Below are 16,562 nucleotides of genomic sequence, written 5' to 3' on the forward strand. Positions count from 1 at the left end.
TAACCATGCATTCAGCATGAGTCAGGGCAATGCTATATGTAGATGAGCTTCAGAGTAACTGACCAAGCTCCCTCCAGCACTATGCACAGAACACATTGTTTCCCTGTAACTTCCATCCTGTAATGTGCACCAGTTGGTAGCTCTGGTGTTCCTCCTGCACTCTGCAGTTTAACCCTCTAGTGCTATGACCAGCAAGAGCAACAAACAGATTATACAAAAATTCCTACCTCAATGGGAATGAAAGGTTCAAAGAAGCACTCCAGTAGTTTGAGAAGGCTCATCGTCAGGTTACTGTTTGTTGAGGCAATTATCTCTTTCACTGATCCCCGGACAAAGCTGATGGACTCCTGCAAGTATCAGGCAGACACAGCTCAGCTCCTGGGCAATCTTCCTTTCAAGAGTTTATTTACCTCCTAGGGCTCAGTTTCCCCTTTTCTCACTGCATGTTCCATTTATCAGGGAGGTCACAGCTGAAAATTCTGCTATTTCAAGCTGTGCCCCAAATACCGATCGCTTCAGCCAGAGAATGGAGGCCGAGAAAAGAGTCTGAGTAAACCCTTTCCGTTTAATACTGAATAGATTATAATACAGTAACAGTCCTGCTCTTTTTGCCGTCATTGCTGATAAATAGCTTTTAAGATATTTCTGACATTACTCTGTTGTTCTCCGTCAAAATGATGGAAATAGCAAGGCTCAGTTTTACAATTCAGAGCTACGTCCCTCCATGGAATAACTCCATAGAAGGAAACAGAGTTACCGCAGGAAAGAAGTTGGTGTGCTGATTATCAAAAAACCACACAATCCTTCGGACCAGTATGAAGAAGTCACATCTATATGGATTAGTGAGTACACAAGCTATTAAGACCAGCAGATTCACTCTGGGTACTGGTAGCATTTAATCATTTAGGCATTTAATTTCAGATGCGGCTAAAATCTTAGCTCTTTAGAAGGACTGACTACTCTCAAACTAACCCAACAGGTTCTGAGCCACTGGCATCCTAAAGCCAGGTCTGTCAGATAGACTGGAAGAGATCTGGAACATGACAAGAGCTCACCTCTAGAAATCTGCTGAAGAGGGATGTTAACTGCTCTGAGAAAGGCTTCATGATGTCTGGAATTTTCCTCAGCCAGCACTCAGTGAAGGGCTTGAGCCCCAAGAGGCTGGGCTCCAGGTAAACCATGCCACACCGGGAGACTGTGGCGGGGGAGGCAACAGCCAGGTCCTGTACTTCAAACATCATGGTCATCATCTGAAAACCGTGGATGGACAACAAGGATCTGTCAGCATAGCTCAGCCTTAGGAAAGACAGGATCCTAGGATCTGTCAGCATAGCTCAGCCTTAGGAAAGACAGGATCCTAGGATCTGTCAGCATGGCTCAGCCTTAGGAAAGACAGGATCCTAGGATCTGTCAGCATGGCTCAGCCTTAGGAAAGACAGCATCCTAGGATCTGTCAGCATGGCTCAGCGATAAGGTCACCTATTTGGCTCAAAGGAGTCGGTTCTAATAATGCAGTTCTCTGCCACTGGTGTTGGGAGGGAAGCAGGTAATGCCGCAGGGGAGAAAAGCGAATGCTGGGGCTTCCTGGGATTTCCACCTCAGTGGACTCAGACTCAAGCTGGGATGGTCAAAGAAGCAAAAGAAGTTAGAGTTCCCAATGCCCCTTGAATGTCAGTAGCATTTGGCCTAACTCTCCTTTGAAAATCTGAGGCTCAGTGCCTGCCTGCACAGGCATGGCATATACACTGCAGTCAAACAGAAAGAACCAAATGTAGCTTGTCAGCTCTTTAGAGCAGAGACCGCCTTGTTGTTCTCTGTCTGTACTGCAACAAGCACACTGGGGTCTCTTAGCTATACAGATGGTAATCTCTGCAGGAATCCGTCCTGCACATAACGTTGACTGGAAATGCAAAGGCCATTCTGTTCCATGTTAGAGCGAGTGAACAGAGGAGAGAACAGTTAGAGAGGACAGAGAAACAGGACAGCAAGAGAAGAGAGGTTAGTCACCTCTGTTAGCTTAATGATTTCTCCAGAGCTAAGACACAGCTTCTTATTATCATCTAGCACGGTGTTCATATTCTCGATCCAGACTGCATCGACTGGCCCATCAAACACATACCATTTCTTATTCGTATCACTGGCGATCGCTCCCACCCGAATGAGTGTTGAAAGAATCCCATCCGTCCTGTAACATGGGAGGAAAGAGGCAAGAGAAGCTGTAACAGTTGCTTTCTCTATATCTATCTCCAAGTGAAATTCTGACCCCGTTGAAATCAATGGCAAAATTTCCACCAATTTCCCTGGAGCCGGGATTTCACTCTGGGTTCATATACTGTGTATCTGAGTGCCTCACGAGTTTATTAAAGTGAGCAGATAAAGATGTCTCTCTCTCGCTCTCTCTCCTTCCCCAGTAAATCTCTAGAATCTGCACAGCCTTTTAGCATAACCTCTTTAGGAATGATGTGGCTGAATCCACCCCACTTTGTGAGTGAAGACCCTGATTCCTGTTGCTTCTATGTACATAGCACAACATTGACACTAACAATGCAGCCATACAGTGCCAGTGGTGCTGCTGGTGATGGGTGGGATAGTGGAGGAGAGAGTGATGGATGTTGATGTCTGGGATTTAATCTGTATGTGAATGTCTACAGTGAAATTGCTGCTCAGACCCTCAATTGCATTCCCATTATTAAATAATTATTGTTATTTATATAGCACCACAGATGTTCATGGCCCTTGTTACCGAGTGCAAAAGAAAACAGACTCGTCTGAAGCCCAGCTGATTAAAAGAGATGGATTTATGTCTCTAAATGTGTTTTATATGGAGACTGTATTTTTTGTCACACTGATATGTCTATGTGCTGCCCTTGGGCAGGAACCACATAGTAAATAAGCTGTCAAGCTTAACTCGAATTTACTATAGAAATATCCTTCAATAAAGATTCATTGGAGCCCAGAGCTAGTGAGCTTCAGGGTACAGTATGAGAAATTTATTTTGCTTTCGCTTTTCTCAGAGGTTTTTTTTTGGTTTTCATAGTTTTCTGGAATATATGTTCTTTAACTTTGTTCCAAAGCATCTGGCTGGTATGACAGGAAGCATTAGAATAATGCAAGTGGATCTTACATTATAGCATGTGGATCTCCATCAATCCACCAAGCCTTTCTGAGCCAGCTTCAGAGAGGAACATTTAGAAACCTCGCCAGTGGTAAATGGGCTGTCCAGAAGGGTAGATGACCCATCAGAGAGTCTCTCAATAAGGGGTCTACATAATGGGGATGGACAACTACTGAAATAATAAGTATGGGGGAGATATTCAAGCAAAGATAGGCTCCTAATTCCAAATGGCAGGCAATGAGAGTTGGGAACCCAACTCCTCTTTGACTATCTTCCCTTAGTTACAGAAGGCCATCAGCACAAGCCAGATTTACATGGCACAGAAGGCTTTCTTCACTTGTGCCTCTAAAGCAAGTAAAGCTCTTTAATGTACTGTATCCTAGAGAGTTCATAGACCTAGACGGACGACAAGAAGCTCTAGATCAGATGAGAAGGAGGATGGTGGATTTTGTCCTTTACCATTCATGCGTTAGCAAGTCAAACTCTCCATAAAGCTGGCCCATAGTGATGGATTTCGGATTCAGTACAAAGTAATTGACTGCTTCATAGTTCCCACCACTGACCGAAGGCTGACCTTTCAGAGAGGTCATTGCAGCTGCCAGAACTTTGTAACACTGCAGAGACAGAAGGGAAGGGAATTAAACATGGCTTCTATGACAGCAATCAGAGGGGAAGTAAGCTCACAGGGACATGATTTAGAAGATAGTGAGGAAGGAGGAAATGTAATGAAGGACTTTGCGCAAGTGTCTGGAAGTAGCCTGGGAAATGGATCTGTAAGAAAGAGGCTGATCACAGAAAAGAAGGGAAAGAACTTAAATCACCAATACTAGTGGTTGGTGAAATATCTGAAGATCCAACATCATAGTAGTTGAAGCTGGCCAGCCTCAAAGCCATCCTCAAACTTCTGCATGGAACTCTGAAGTTTAGGACACAGCGAGTAAGCCTCAGAGACTGATCACAAAGCCCAGAAGAGCAGGTTGCTAATATACTTCACCACAGCTACAAATCCAAATTTTCATCTATATTTCAAGTCAGAACAAAAACCTCTCACTCCTATAGCTCCTATGCACAGAGAGGCTGAAAATGCTACAGCATTAGTGTTTTGTGCAAGATTTAACACTCTTCTATGATTCCCCATTCCACTCCCATCTAGCTATTCATATACATGCAATGGCTGACTGTACCCAATGCAGCATCTCAATCACCTTTACCTTTGTTTTCCCCGAGCCTGCTGGTCCAACCAGCATGAGGCCGTGGCGCACCACAGTGGTTTCATACAGCTGGATGCACTTTGTCACAAAACCTGAGAAGGAACAAGATTCTGAATGTGGATCTTGTAATCTGTTTCACTTGGCAGAAAATCCGAGGGCTGCATGCTCCAACTGGCAGACCATATCTCATAAGCCAGTGTGGTTTTATTGGCCTGTAATGACTCTGGCTCCAATCCAGCAAAGCACTTGCTACGTGCTGAACTTTAAGCAAAAAGCAGTCCCACTGAAGACAATGAGACTAGTCCTATTCTTAAAGTTAAGCCGGTGCCACAAAGTTAAGTAGGATCGGGGCCCCATAGGTAGTGATGGCATATCACTGGTTCTTTTGGCCAAACAGTCATTGGCCATAATCATTAGAGCAGTGATACTCAGACCTCAGTGGTTCAGGAGCCAAATTAGCAATGAACATTGCCCAAAAGAGCCACCAGAGTGTGAATTCAGTGTTTCATTTACTATTTTATCTATTTATCTATCTATACATATACACACATAATGTGTATGCACATATATTATTCTGACAGCAAAATGACTGACCAAGTATCAGAGTAGCAGCCGTGTTAATCTGTATTCGCAAAAAGAAAAGGAGTACTTGTGGCACCTTAGAGACTAACCAATTTATTTGAGCATAAGCTTTCGTGAGCTACAGCTCACTTCATCGGATGCATAAAGTGGAAAATACAGTGAGGAGATTTATATACACACAGACCATGCAAAAATGGATGTTTACCATACACACTGTAAGGAGAGTGATCACTTAAGATGAGCTATTACCAGCAGGAGAGTGGGGTTGGAGGGAGAGAAAACCTTTTGAAGTGATAGCCTCCCAACCTGAACCAAATACTCACCAGCAACCACACATCACACAACAGAACCACTAACCCAGGAACCTATCCTTGCAACAAAGCCCGTTGCCAACTGTGCCCACATATCTATTCAGGGGACACCATCATAGGGCCTAATCACATCAGCCACACTATCAGAGGCTTGTTCACCTGCACATCTACCAATGTGATATATTCCATCATGTGCCAGCAATGCCCTTCTGCCATGTACATTGGTCAAACTGGACAGTCTCTACGTAAAAGAATAAATGGACACAAATCAGATGTCAAGAATTATAACATTCATAAACCAGTCGGAGAACACTTCAAGCTCTCTGGTCACTCGATTTCTGATCTAAAAGTGACTATTCTTCAACAAAAAAACTTCGAAAACAGACTCCAACGCTGAATTGGAATTAATTTGCAAATTGGATACAATTAACTTAGGCCTGAATAGAGACTGGGAGTGGTTGAGTCATTATACAAAGTAAAACTATTTCCCCTTGTTTATTCCTCCCCCACACACTGTTCCTCAGACGTTCTTGTTAACTCCTGGATATGTGCTGGAAATGGCCCACCTTGATTATCACTTCAAAAGGTTTTCTCTCCCCCCACCCCACTCTCCTGCTGGTAATAGCTCATCTTAAGTGATCACTCTCCTTACAATGTGTATGGTAAACATCCATTTTTGCATGGTCTGTGTGTATATAAATCTCCTCACTGTATTTTCCACTTTATGCATCCGATGAAGTGAGCTGTAGCTCACGAAAGCTTATGCTCAAATAAATTGGCTAGTCTCTAAGGTGCCACAAGTACTCCTTTTCTTTTGACCAAGTATTATTATTTTATCAACTACAATTGGTTCATAACATAGCAAAAGCCTCCTGATTGCTTTAGATTGGTTAATAATTAAATCACACAGTGTTTTAATATCATGTGCTGCAAAGAGCAGCAGGAGACACATAAAAGAGCCACTTGGTTCTCGGGAGCCTCAGTCTGAGTATCACTGCATTAGAGTAATTCAGCCCTTATCAATCACCCACTGCCTTAATATCTATATCGTATTTCAATGGCTCATTAAAGAATGATGCATCCAATAACAACAACCGATGACACCACATTCTGTATTGGATCCCTGCATTTCACTGTTTAGCACTGTCCCTGAGTAGCATGGCACTGAATAAAAGGAGCACCTGGTATCATGTGCAGTATTAAGGGGAAACAGCAAAACAATGTAAAAAACAATTGTTTTTAGCCCTTTACTGATCCTTTATAATGTATAAAGATCGTCTCAAATATGTGTTTTGGTTGTATTAATTTCTGACTTTTATTTTGCATTGGAAATATCAGGTCTTGACTTATTCCATTTTTCTGGAGGTCTCTGACAAGTTTTGGAGACATTGAAAATGACACCATAGCTGGAGATTGAAATCCAAGGTGCAGGTCTCCCAGTGCAAGTCAACTGCCTTCACAAAAGTCATCTAGGGGATGGGAGGGCTGCCACTTGGGCTTTAACCACCAACTGTGATGTCACTCTCCAAGTCCTCCAAACATTGCTTCAGATCTCTGTGAAAGAGAGGGAAGTCAGGGCCTGATATTTCTGCTGTACCAAGCAGTAAACCATTAGGAAAAAAGTTGATGCAGCTATTTTCACATGCCATAGAGGAAGCAGCACATGCATGTACGCGCACGCACACACACACACACACGCGTGCACGCTTTAGTTCACTTTGTCATTCACCTTAAAGAGCTTTTCCACTTACCCTCAACATCCTTCAGTTTGTCTTTGATGCAGGATTTTCGGATTGCATCTTCAAGGATGCCATATTCAATAGGCTCCTCTTTGATCTTGGGAAACAAGTCAGAGACAATACCATTGAACAGCTTGAGGTCATCCTGGAGGAACTTCGGTACATTGACATCCCGGATGGCCCTAAGGCAGATCAGGTCCTGCAAAGAATTAAGGACCAATAGTTAAACAAACTCAGCTCCCCTTCCTGCTTCCTTCTGCAAGATGTCCGTCACATCCATCATCCTCAGCCTGGTTTGCCAGGGTCTTCACTACAGAAGTCATGTCTATTTTGTTCTTTGCTTTTTCTCAGGTTGCACCTCTGTAAGCCTTTTAGAATTCTATCTCCCTGGAATTCTTACTGACTGCAGTGACCCCTGCAGTGAATATAGAACAATGTGTGTGGAACCATTATGGATGAAACTAGAGTGTACTTGCTTCATTCATGGTAGGATTCTCTCTCTTTAGGTTGCCAGCAGCTGAGATCACAGTCTTCACAGCTCTCATTCCAAAGTCATAGTGGTCCTGTAGCAGGCATGGAGGAAATGACTAAATTAGACACTAGTGTATCATCCTGGAACAATGAACCTGCAATCTCAATCTATTAGGTAGGGGGAAGGGAGTATTTCCTTGGAACAGCAGCTCTCCCGCCCACATCAGTTTGCTAGAAAAGCTAGAAAAGTCATCTCCTTTAACAGCTAGTCTTATGCCCCAGGAGCATTATCCTGGGTGAGGAGGTAGAGGGTAACTGGATGAAGAGAGATATTAAAAGGAACTGCTGTTGGGACCAAGGGTCATGCAAGAGCAGCTCTGCACATTCGTGTAAAGTATATGAAACAGCACGAGGGATAGCTGGGCCACAATTGGATGCAAATCAGCATTAAAGAAGAATGAAATGGATGAAGGAGAGCCACGGATGTGGTTGTGAAAGTGGGAAAGAATCGAGGGCCTGTGAAACATTAAGCTACTGTGGAGTCTTGAATTAAGAGAGACACTCCAATACTCCAGGCCCTTCCCATTTTAGAAAAGGCTATATATCAAGAAGTCACGGACCTGGCTGCTGAGCTGTTCCGATGACAGTTTGAATGTAGTGGTGATCTTCTTTGCTAGGACCTTGGCTTCATTGAACCCAAAGGAATAGAGAGAAATCTCTGCAATCATGGAGTAATCTGGAACCATCATAGCCACAGGACGGAAGAGAGCCTGGAACATACAAATCCATTAGGACAGGATGAAGACACCAGTGCTCCCTCCTCCAGCAGGTCTAGACCTGTGTGAATTCTATTCCTGGGCTGCAGCAGGAGCTTTAGAACATAAGAACACAAAAGCAGCCATACTGGATCAGATCAAAGGTCCATCTAGCCCAGTATCCTGTGCCCCAGAGGGAATGAACAGAACAGGTAATCATCAAGTGATCCATCCCCTGTCACCCATTCCCAGCTTCTGTCAAACAGAGGCTAGGGACACCCTCCCTGTCCATCCTGGCTAATAGCCACTGATGGACCTATCCTCCATGAATTTATCGAGTTCTTTTTTTAACACTTTTCTGTGGGATCTGAAGGATTCATGCAGGATTCATGCACTTGGCAACATTCAGGGCACACCCTGAGTGTTGTGTAGGAGCAGTACACACATGGCTCCTCTCAAGGGCATGAACCTTGGAAACTCGCCCAGATGACATGAACCGTGGGAAGCTTCCCAGGACTGGGCTCAAGGCCCGAGAGCAAGGAATGCGGTAGATAGATATTGGTAAATAAGAATATTAAACAAAGCCAGTATATTCCTTTTATCTGTTGGAGTATGTAATGCGCAGGAGGAGGGAGAGAAATAAAAGAGAGGGTGGAAAGCTCACAAGGCAGACCAGCCTGCTTGCTTGCTTAAAGCCTTGTTCTGTCTTGTATTTGGACCGCAACAACTGGCGCCCAAACATGGGGCCCTCAGCACTCACCTCGCCCGGCAAGGGTTTCAGACGTGTCACTCATCCGCTTCGCGGATCCCAGTGAGTATTTTTCGTCGTGGTAAGTATGAGAAGCTCCCTCTCTGCTTTGCAAGTGCAACACTGCAATGAGCTACAGTATTTGCTGCGTAAGGCTCAGCATGACTGCCCCACTCGAGAACTCACTCTCCTGCTACAGGAGGTGAGTGCCCAATGCCCGTGGTACCCTGAAGCCGGAACCCTTAAGCTAGTGGACTGGGAGTGGTTGGGCCAGACATTGCACAAAGAGCCTCAGGCGCCCGTGCAGGCTTTACATGCCTGGCACCTCTGCCGCGACGCGATACAGCGTGTCGCCTCGGAAAGGCCCTCCCTCGCGCCAATAGAGAGGCTGGTGATCTCGCCACTCCCGTCCGCTCCTGCAGCCATCCCCCCTTCTGGTGATGCGACACAGCGTGTCGCCTCGGAAAGACCCTCTCCCGCGCCAATAGAGGGGCTGCTGATCTCGCCACCCCCGTCCGCTCCTGCAGCCATCCCTCCCCCTGCTTCACCCCCAGTGCCTCAATTACTGCCGCCTCCTTTGTCTTCCCCTCTAGAGCCGGTGAGTGGTCACCGTCCCCCCGTGGGGCCCCATGCTCCGGCGCCCCCCGGGGGGTTCATCCGCGTCTGCTCAGGGGCTTTCGCTGGTGCAACAAATGGTTCACACAGCGAAGACTCACCCAGATCTTACAGCAGAGGAATTAGCTGATCTGGTCTCAGTTTGCCCGGTGACCTGGCAGGATGATGGCCAGGGCAACCAGCTTGCAAACTGGGTCAGTTTGCCTTACTCGGTGACCAGAGAGGTAAAGAAAGCGATTCGCGAGTTTGACCTCACTAGCATGTATGTATGTGGTCTCCTTGAAGGGCTAGGTACTGGGTACACCCTGGTCCCTGAAGATTGGAAGGCGCTGTTGCGCATGATGCTGATGCCCAGTCAGTATGTTATTTGGCTTAGTGAGTATCGGCAGATGGCGGAACGCCAAGCCCAGGTATATATAGTACAAGGTGTCACTTATGAGCAGTTAGCAGGGGAGGGCCCGTTTGCTGCCGTTCAGATGCAGTCTCAACTCCAGCAGGCTGTCTTTCCCATTATTTCTGCCTGCGCCCAGCATGCTTTCCGGAAGGTCCCGGATTCAGGCAAGCCTACCAAAAGCTTTGCCAGTATCCGTCAGGGTGCATCAGAGTCCTTTATGGATTTTACCAACAGATTGCAGGAGGCTATCCTCCGACAGGTGGATAACCCTGCGGCAGCTCAGGAGATTCTGTTAAAAATGGCGGTTGAAAATGCAAACGAGGATTGCCACCGTGCTCTCCAGGCGGCACAAGCCGCTGACGTTCTAGAGCTGTCGGACATGCTGCGGGCGTGCCAGAACATCGGCACACAAGCACATAAAGCTGGGGTTCTGGCCGCCGCCCTGCGGAAAAGCGGGAAGGAGAGGAAGCGTTGTTATCGCTGTGGTAAGGAGGGTCACTTTCAGCGGGAGTGCCGCTCATCGACGGCGCCCGCCTGCCCCTTAAAGAAGTGCCCCAAATGTCGGAAGGGCTATCACTGGGCTAATCAGTGTTGTAGCGGGTCGGGAAACCGCACGACGGGTCCCCCCCGAACCCAGGGCCAAACGGGGGTGTTCCCCACTCAGACGACTGTCCTTCTGCCTTAAAATCCATAGACTCCATGAGGGCGGCGACTGCCGGAAGTTCAGGGCTTGATTTGATTATGCAGGAGGATGCTGATTTTCAGTTGCCGGGGGAGGTTTGCGCCATACCTACACAGTTGACGGGACCTCTCCCTGCCGGATTTGTGGGTCTGGTTCTCCCGTGCTCACATGCTGGGAAACAGGTTTTTTTGTCATCCCAGGGGTCATTGACGCCGATTACACCGGCGTTATTAAGGTTCAGGTGTGGACCCATCTTCTGCAGTCACTCCCACGTGGACGGTCAATTGCACAATTGATTTTAGTCCCCTATCAGGTGCCAGCTGCAGAGGATCGAGCCTGGGACGGAGGCGGCTTTGGATCGACGCTGTCTCAGTCGCCGCCTCACGACACGTCCTCTCCACTTGTTGCTCTAACAATGTCGCTCTGCCCCTTGAAACCTCAGTTAACACTTCTCTTAAATAATGTTCCTTTTACAGGGCTGGTGGACACTGGAGCTGACGTTACGGTGATTTGTGATCAGGACTGGCCAGTCAGTTGGCCAACAGTTCCTTCTAAAGAGTTGTGGGGGTTCCGGGGTAGCAAACCCAGGCGCCAAAGTTTGTCTTGGGTCATGGTCTCTAAACCAGGAGGCCATGCCCTTGCTACGATCCGCCCTTTTGTGCTCCCTGTCCACCTCAATATTTGGGGCCGTGACTTACTTGTAAAGCTGGACACCACCCTCGATATTAATATATAATGGCCCAAAACCCTCCCCCACCCACCTTGCCCTCCGCATTACCATTGGTATGGCAATCCTTAGAGCCTGTATGGATTGACCAATGGCCCCTCCCCCTAGAAAAGCTGAAAGCACTTCATTCACTTGTACAACAATATTTGCATGCACAGCGCTTGGAGAGCTTCACTAGTCCTTCGAACTAGCTGCTGTTATTTTGGCCTTTCAATTTTTTGCTGATTGTCCCTTTAATTTGATTGTGGACATGCATTATGTTTATCAGGTAATTGATCATTTACCCCTTGCCATCATAACCCCTCAGATTGATGCGGACCTCCTCCGCCTGTTTTTGTCCTTACAATATCTCATCACCACTCGTAATTTCCCTTATTTTGTTGCTCATATTCGCAGTCATACCCCTCTGCCTGGGCTACTTACTGAGGGCAATGCGTGCGCTGATCGCGCATTACGTGGTCAGGTAAATTCCCTTTTTTCTGACCCCATTGAAAGCCATTCCTTTTTTCATCAGTCTGCCTTTGTTTTGGCCCGACAGTTTCACATTCCTGCTGATTATGCACATTCTATTGTTCGTTCCTGCCCCCACTGTGCCGCTGCTGCCCCTACCTTTTCTTATGCCGTTAACCCCAGAGGTACTGCAGCGAATCAGCTTTGGCAAATGGATGTCACTCATGTGCCACAATTCCGTCCCTATTTGTTTTTACATGTTTCCATTGATACCTATTCGGGATTCCTCTGGGCGACCCCACAGCGTGGGGAAGCCACTCCCAAAGTTATTCACCATTTGCTAGCCTGTTTTGCTGTCATGGGTGGCCCGAGCAAGATAAAAACGGATTATGCCCCAGCCTATTGCTCCACAGCCCTCTCCACCTTTTGTGCCCAATGGGACGTCCATCTCAAACACGGGCTCCCTTATAATTCCACAGGCCAAGCTATTGTTGAACGTGCAAATCGCACACTAAAACCTTGCTTGACAAACAATTAAAACAAGGGGAGCTGCGTCTCCGAACCTTAGGAGACATTCAGCAACAATTGCATGTCCTTTTGTTTACTTTAAGTAATTTAACACTGAATACAGATCAGCAGACCCCCACGGATTGGCATTTTCATAAGTCCGAGGTACTGGAAAGACCGCATGTCTATTACCGTCAGCTGCCCAATCCGCAATGGTTGGGCCCAGTACCTTTAATTACTTGGGGTTGGGGATATGCTGCTGTGTCTCTCCCTGCAGGACCGTTGTGGGTTCCGGCCCGGTGTCTGCGACTGGCACTGAAACAGCATGGCGTGGCACCGGGGGCTGTCGAACTCCATACTGGAGTTTCAGCTGACCTGGGAGGAGATCGCGGTGCCTCCTGGGTCGACAATGGCGGGACGGAGACGGAGGAGACGTACCGTCCCAAGCCAGCCCGTGACATGGGGAGCAGTGAAAGCATTGGTCGCCGCGGCTCAATGAAGACTGGCAGCAAACCAACAGCCAGAGACTCCTGAGACTCTGTTTGTGGCCATTCTCGCCCAAATCACTGCTAATTTTGTATTGATTGTGTGCCTTATGTGCCTGCTATTTCCTGTAGGGGTTGACTCAGGAGCGTCTCCTCCGTTATGGGCCCGAATGACATAACCTATGGGAAAGATTGGCTTCAATAGCAAATGTTACCCACTTTTGTTTATTTGATTTTGTAGCAGCTGAAGAATTGTTAGGTACGTGCCTTATTCCAGTATGTCATCACCCTGAGGAAATAGGGAATGAGACGATGCTCGCTGCTTACGCGAACCTCTCTTCCCAGTACTCTAGCATGGCTAATTGGGGCCCGGCCAACTACATTTTACCTTCTTGGGCTTATTTTTTGCTGTTGCTGTGCGCAATGTATTTCCTTTTTGTTAAGACTTTGTCGAGAACTGCCCTGGCAGGCTCCACGAGTTATGACCTTGTCTGTCCGGGAGTTAATGGCTTGCAAAAGCAAATTGATGGCTACCATGAGATGGCCGAGCACAAATAAACAAAAAAGGAGGGGATGAAGGATTCAGGCAGGGTTCATGCACTTGACAACATTCAGGGCACACCCTGAGTGTTGTGTAGGAGCAGTACACACACGGCTCCTCTCAAGGGCATGAACCTTGGAAACTCGCCCAGATTTCATGAACCGTGGGAAGCCTCCCAGTACTGGGCTCAAGGCCCGAGAGCAAGGAATGCGGTAGATAGATATTGGTAAATAAGAATATTAAACAAAGCCAGTGTATTCCTTTTATCTGTTGGAGTATGTAATGCGCAGGAGGAGGGAGAGAAATAAAAGAGAGGGTGGAAAGCTCACAAGGCAGACCAGCCTGCTTGCTTGCTTAAAGCCTTGTTCTGTCTTGTATTTGGACCGCAACAGGGATCTGTCCCAGTCTCAGTGTTTACTTACAGATGTGGTTTTTGATATCAAAATGATCCTAGAATCCTACCAAAAGCATCTTCTCTTATCTCTTGTGGCATGGACATGCCCAGATCACCAACCACCCTGCTACACTGACTGGCAGAAGCACAGCGTTGTCCATTTCTTACAATACTGGATACATTGTTCTGTAAGGAGGACACCATGGTTCGGAATCACACCTCAGTCCATGCTAGCTAAGCTGGGGTGGGTAAGCTGCACAAAAAAGCCACACAAGCTCCCCTTTTCTGGGAGGTCTGGTGGAGATCAGTGCTATTCACATAGAACACAATGGTGGTGGAGGAGAAGGCATAGCCTGGACAGCCGGAGAACAGACTGATTCAGTCCATCTCCCCAGCAGCCTCCACAGGTGGACTCCTATGGATCCCCAACCACAATGGATAGCTGCCCTATTCCAGTTAAAATCCTGGAGGAGGGCAGCAGCTGCAACACCTTCTGCCCTCTCTTCGGGTAAATCTCTGGCGGGTCACCAGGTGGGGCAGGGAGGAGCAATTTACAGTTTCAGTGACTCTGGCCTCAGACTTTGCACAATCCACAGTTTCACTATTAACAGTGTAAATACCAAGGTGGAGTTCTATTCTGAAAAGGTACAGCATAAAAATGGCATTATGGAGATGCAGGTTTAGTGTTTCTCAATAACACATTGTTATAACTGATTAATTTTTAACTATCTGTGCCACAGGCTCACCTGGACCCACAAGCCAGGTCAGGCCACACTCAGCTCAGGTGCAAGCAACAAGAAAACCTGTTTGCTTCTTTCACAGTCATTATGAAGTTTGTAAAGTTAAGGGCCTGTGTTTTCTAAAGAAGGTAGTGATTTTAGGTGCCTCCATTTCTGGAAGCCCAACTTGACACGCCTGATTGGATTTTCAGAGGGCGGGCACTCAGCACACTTAGGAAATCAGGCCCTTTAAGGTGTCTCCAGCTGAGCCCCCAAAATTGCTCGGCTCTTTGGAGAGGGAGATCTGGATGTTTCTAACTATGTTTTATTTTTCTTATTGCATCCACTGTGCGCTGAGTATTTTTCCAGCCATTTCCCCAGCAGGGAAGAGAACAGCCTCAGCAAGCATCTCAGTTTTCATGCTTGCTAAAGGGTGTATGGCATTGTGAGATGGAGCTGTGGGACTGGCTATGCCAGGGCTACTACAGTGCACATGGCCTCCTGTACACCCTGGCAGGGCACTGGTCCATCAGGAAATAATGCAAACACTCGTGCTCAGGTGGTGCAATTTCACTGGAGGTAGCAAGGAGTCTCCACAACACCTGGGCAATTTGTGTGCCTGGACAAAAGGTATTGTAGCCACAAGACATTGTAATCATGAGCTGTGTCATTCTTTTAAATCCCCTCTAGAGACAGTAAACCAAGAAGTCAGTAAACTGTTCCTGAAACTGAGTTTTCCATGCCGGGCTGCTGCTAAATCCCCAGGTCAGCCCACTCTAAGATGCCTCTTTACTGTATGGAACAGCAGCCACAGGCTTCCCTTATTAAATGTTAGGTATCTCAATCCCTTATATCTTAGTCTGTTCAACTCCTGCGACTTGCCATAATCCCAAGTGGGTAGTTATATCCAACTCTCATCCCTGAGGGTGAGCTACAGAATATATTAATTTTCAGTAATTATCTGGGTAGTTTAGGTCCTTATTTTGCCCCCATCTCCATAGTATCATAGTAATCTTTAATGTATTTATCTTCTCAACATCCCTGAGAGACAGGGCAGAGCTATTATCCCCATTTTACAGGTGGGGAACTGAGGCACTGAGATACTAAATGACTTGCCCAGGGTCACACAGGAAGACTGTGGCAGAACAGGGAATTGGACCCTAGTCTCCCAAATCAGACTAGCAGACCACAGAACCATCCTCCCTCTCTGTGCTAGTGCAGTGATGATGTTTACTGACCTTTAAATTATCTGGTAATTCAGTGCGTCCAGCATATCCAGGGTTCATGGTGATGAAGACTGCACAGGACGGGACCAGAGGGATCTCAGCTCCTTCAAACATGAAGCGGTCCACCTAGAAAACCAAAACATGGCCATGCCCAATAAACAAAGGCAGGGACTCTGGAATTAAATAAGAAAATGACAGGATCTTCCTCTGTACCAGAAAAACAACCACTTTCCTCTCTGTATTGAAATTAGCTACTGGGGACAGGTATGGGTCACCCCACTGGTATGAAGCACTAGCTCCAGCACCCATACAGAAACTCAGTCTTAGGAGCAGTATATCTCTTCCTTTTATGAAGAGCCCAGCTCTTACACAGAAGATTTACTGATCACTTACAATATTTCTTTTGCTCATGAAGAGCTTCCAACCCCCAGCTATAAACAGACAGCTGCCTTCACATTTATTCTGTCTGTAAATTGGGGGCAGAATTAATTTGTAGCATGAGGCAAGAAAAAGCCTGAAATCCCTTTTAAGAGAGAGGGGACAGTTTCAGGTGGTGGATAAAGCAGCAGAATTTATTGCAAGCAAGTTTCTAATACTAACTCAATGTCAAGCACTTTGGATCTTAACCTTTATCAGTCCTCCCAGGAGCAGCACAGAGGTAGGCTATTAGAATTACTGATTGCTGACTCTCCATATGGGACCAAGAATTCAGAGGTGTGTGTGTGTGTGGGTTGCTTTGGAAATATCTGGAGTCCGGATAACACACCGTGAATTCCTGCAATCACTTATGAGCAACCATGCTGGCTTGTACCTAGTCACAATAGTACATCTTCCTTCTTGCATGGCAGTGGAGGCCATCAGGAATGGTAGCACAGTCTCATCTGTTCCAC

The 16,562-nt window shown here is 46.7% G+C and overlaps 1 protein-coding gene across 1 annotated transcript in view; it reads right to left on the reverse strand.

Moving 5' to 3' along the window:
* Window positions 1-16,562, reverse strand: part of DNAH1 (dynein axonemal heavy chain 1) — a 141,875-nt gene that overhangs the window by 67,396 nt on the left and 57,917 nt on the right. Inside the window, exons 31-39 of the mRNA XM_084633893.1 lie at window positions 15,685-15,798; window positions 8,050-8,199; window positions 7,435-7,521; window positions 6,971-7,157; window positions 4,327-4,418; window positions 3,575-3,729; window positions 2,008-2,185; window positions 1,056-1,250; window positions 228-347 (exon numbers count right to left, since the gene is read on the reverse strand). Coding sequence (XP_084490019.1) covers window positions 228-347; window positions 1,056-1,250; window positions 2,008-2,185; window positions 3,575-3,729; window positions 4,327-4,418; window positions 6,971-7,157; window positions 7,435-7,521; window positions 8,050-8,199; window positions 15,685-15,798 — 1,278 coding nt within the window. The remainder of the gene's footprint in view (window positions 1-227; window positions 348-1,055; window positions 1,251-2,007; window positions 2,186-3,574; window positions 3,730-4,326; window positions 4,419-6,970; window positions 7,158-7,434; window positions 7,522-8,049; window positions 8,200-15,684; window positions 15,799-16,562) is intronic.

The sequence above is a fragment of the Lepidochelys olivacea genome, assembly GCF_965140295.1.
Source record: "Lepidochelys olivacea isolate rLepOli2 genome assembly, chromosome: 7".
Taxonomy (NCBI): domain Eukaryota; kingdom Metazoa; phylum Chordata; order Testudines; family Cheloniidae; genus Lepidochelys; species Lepidochelys olivacea.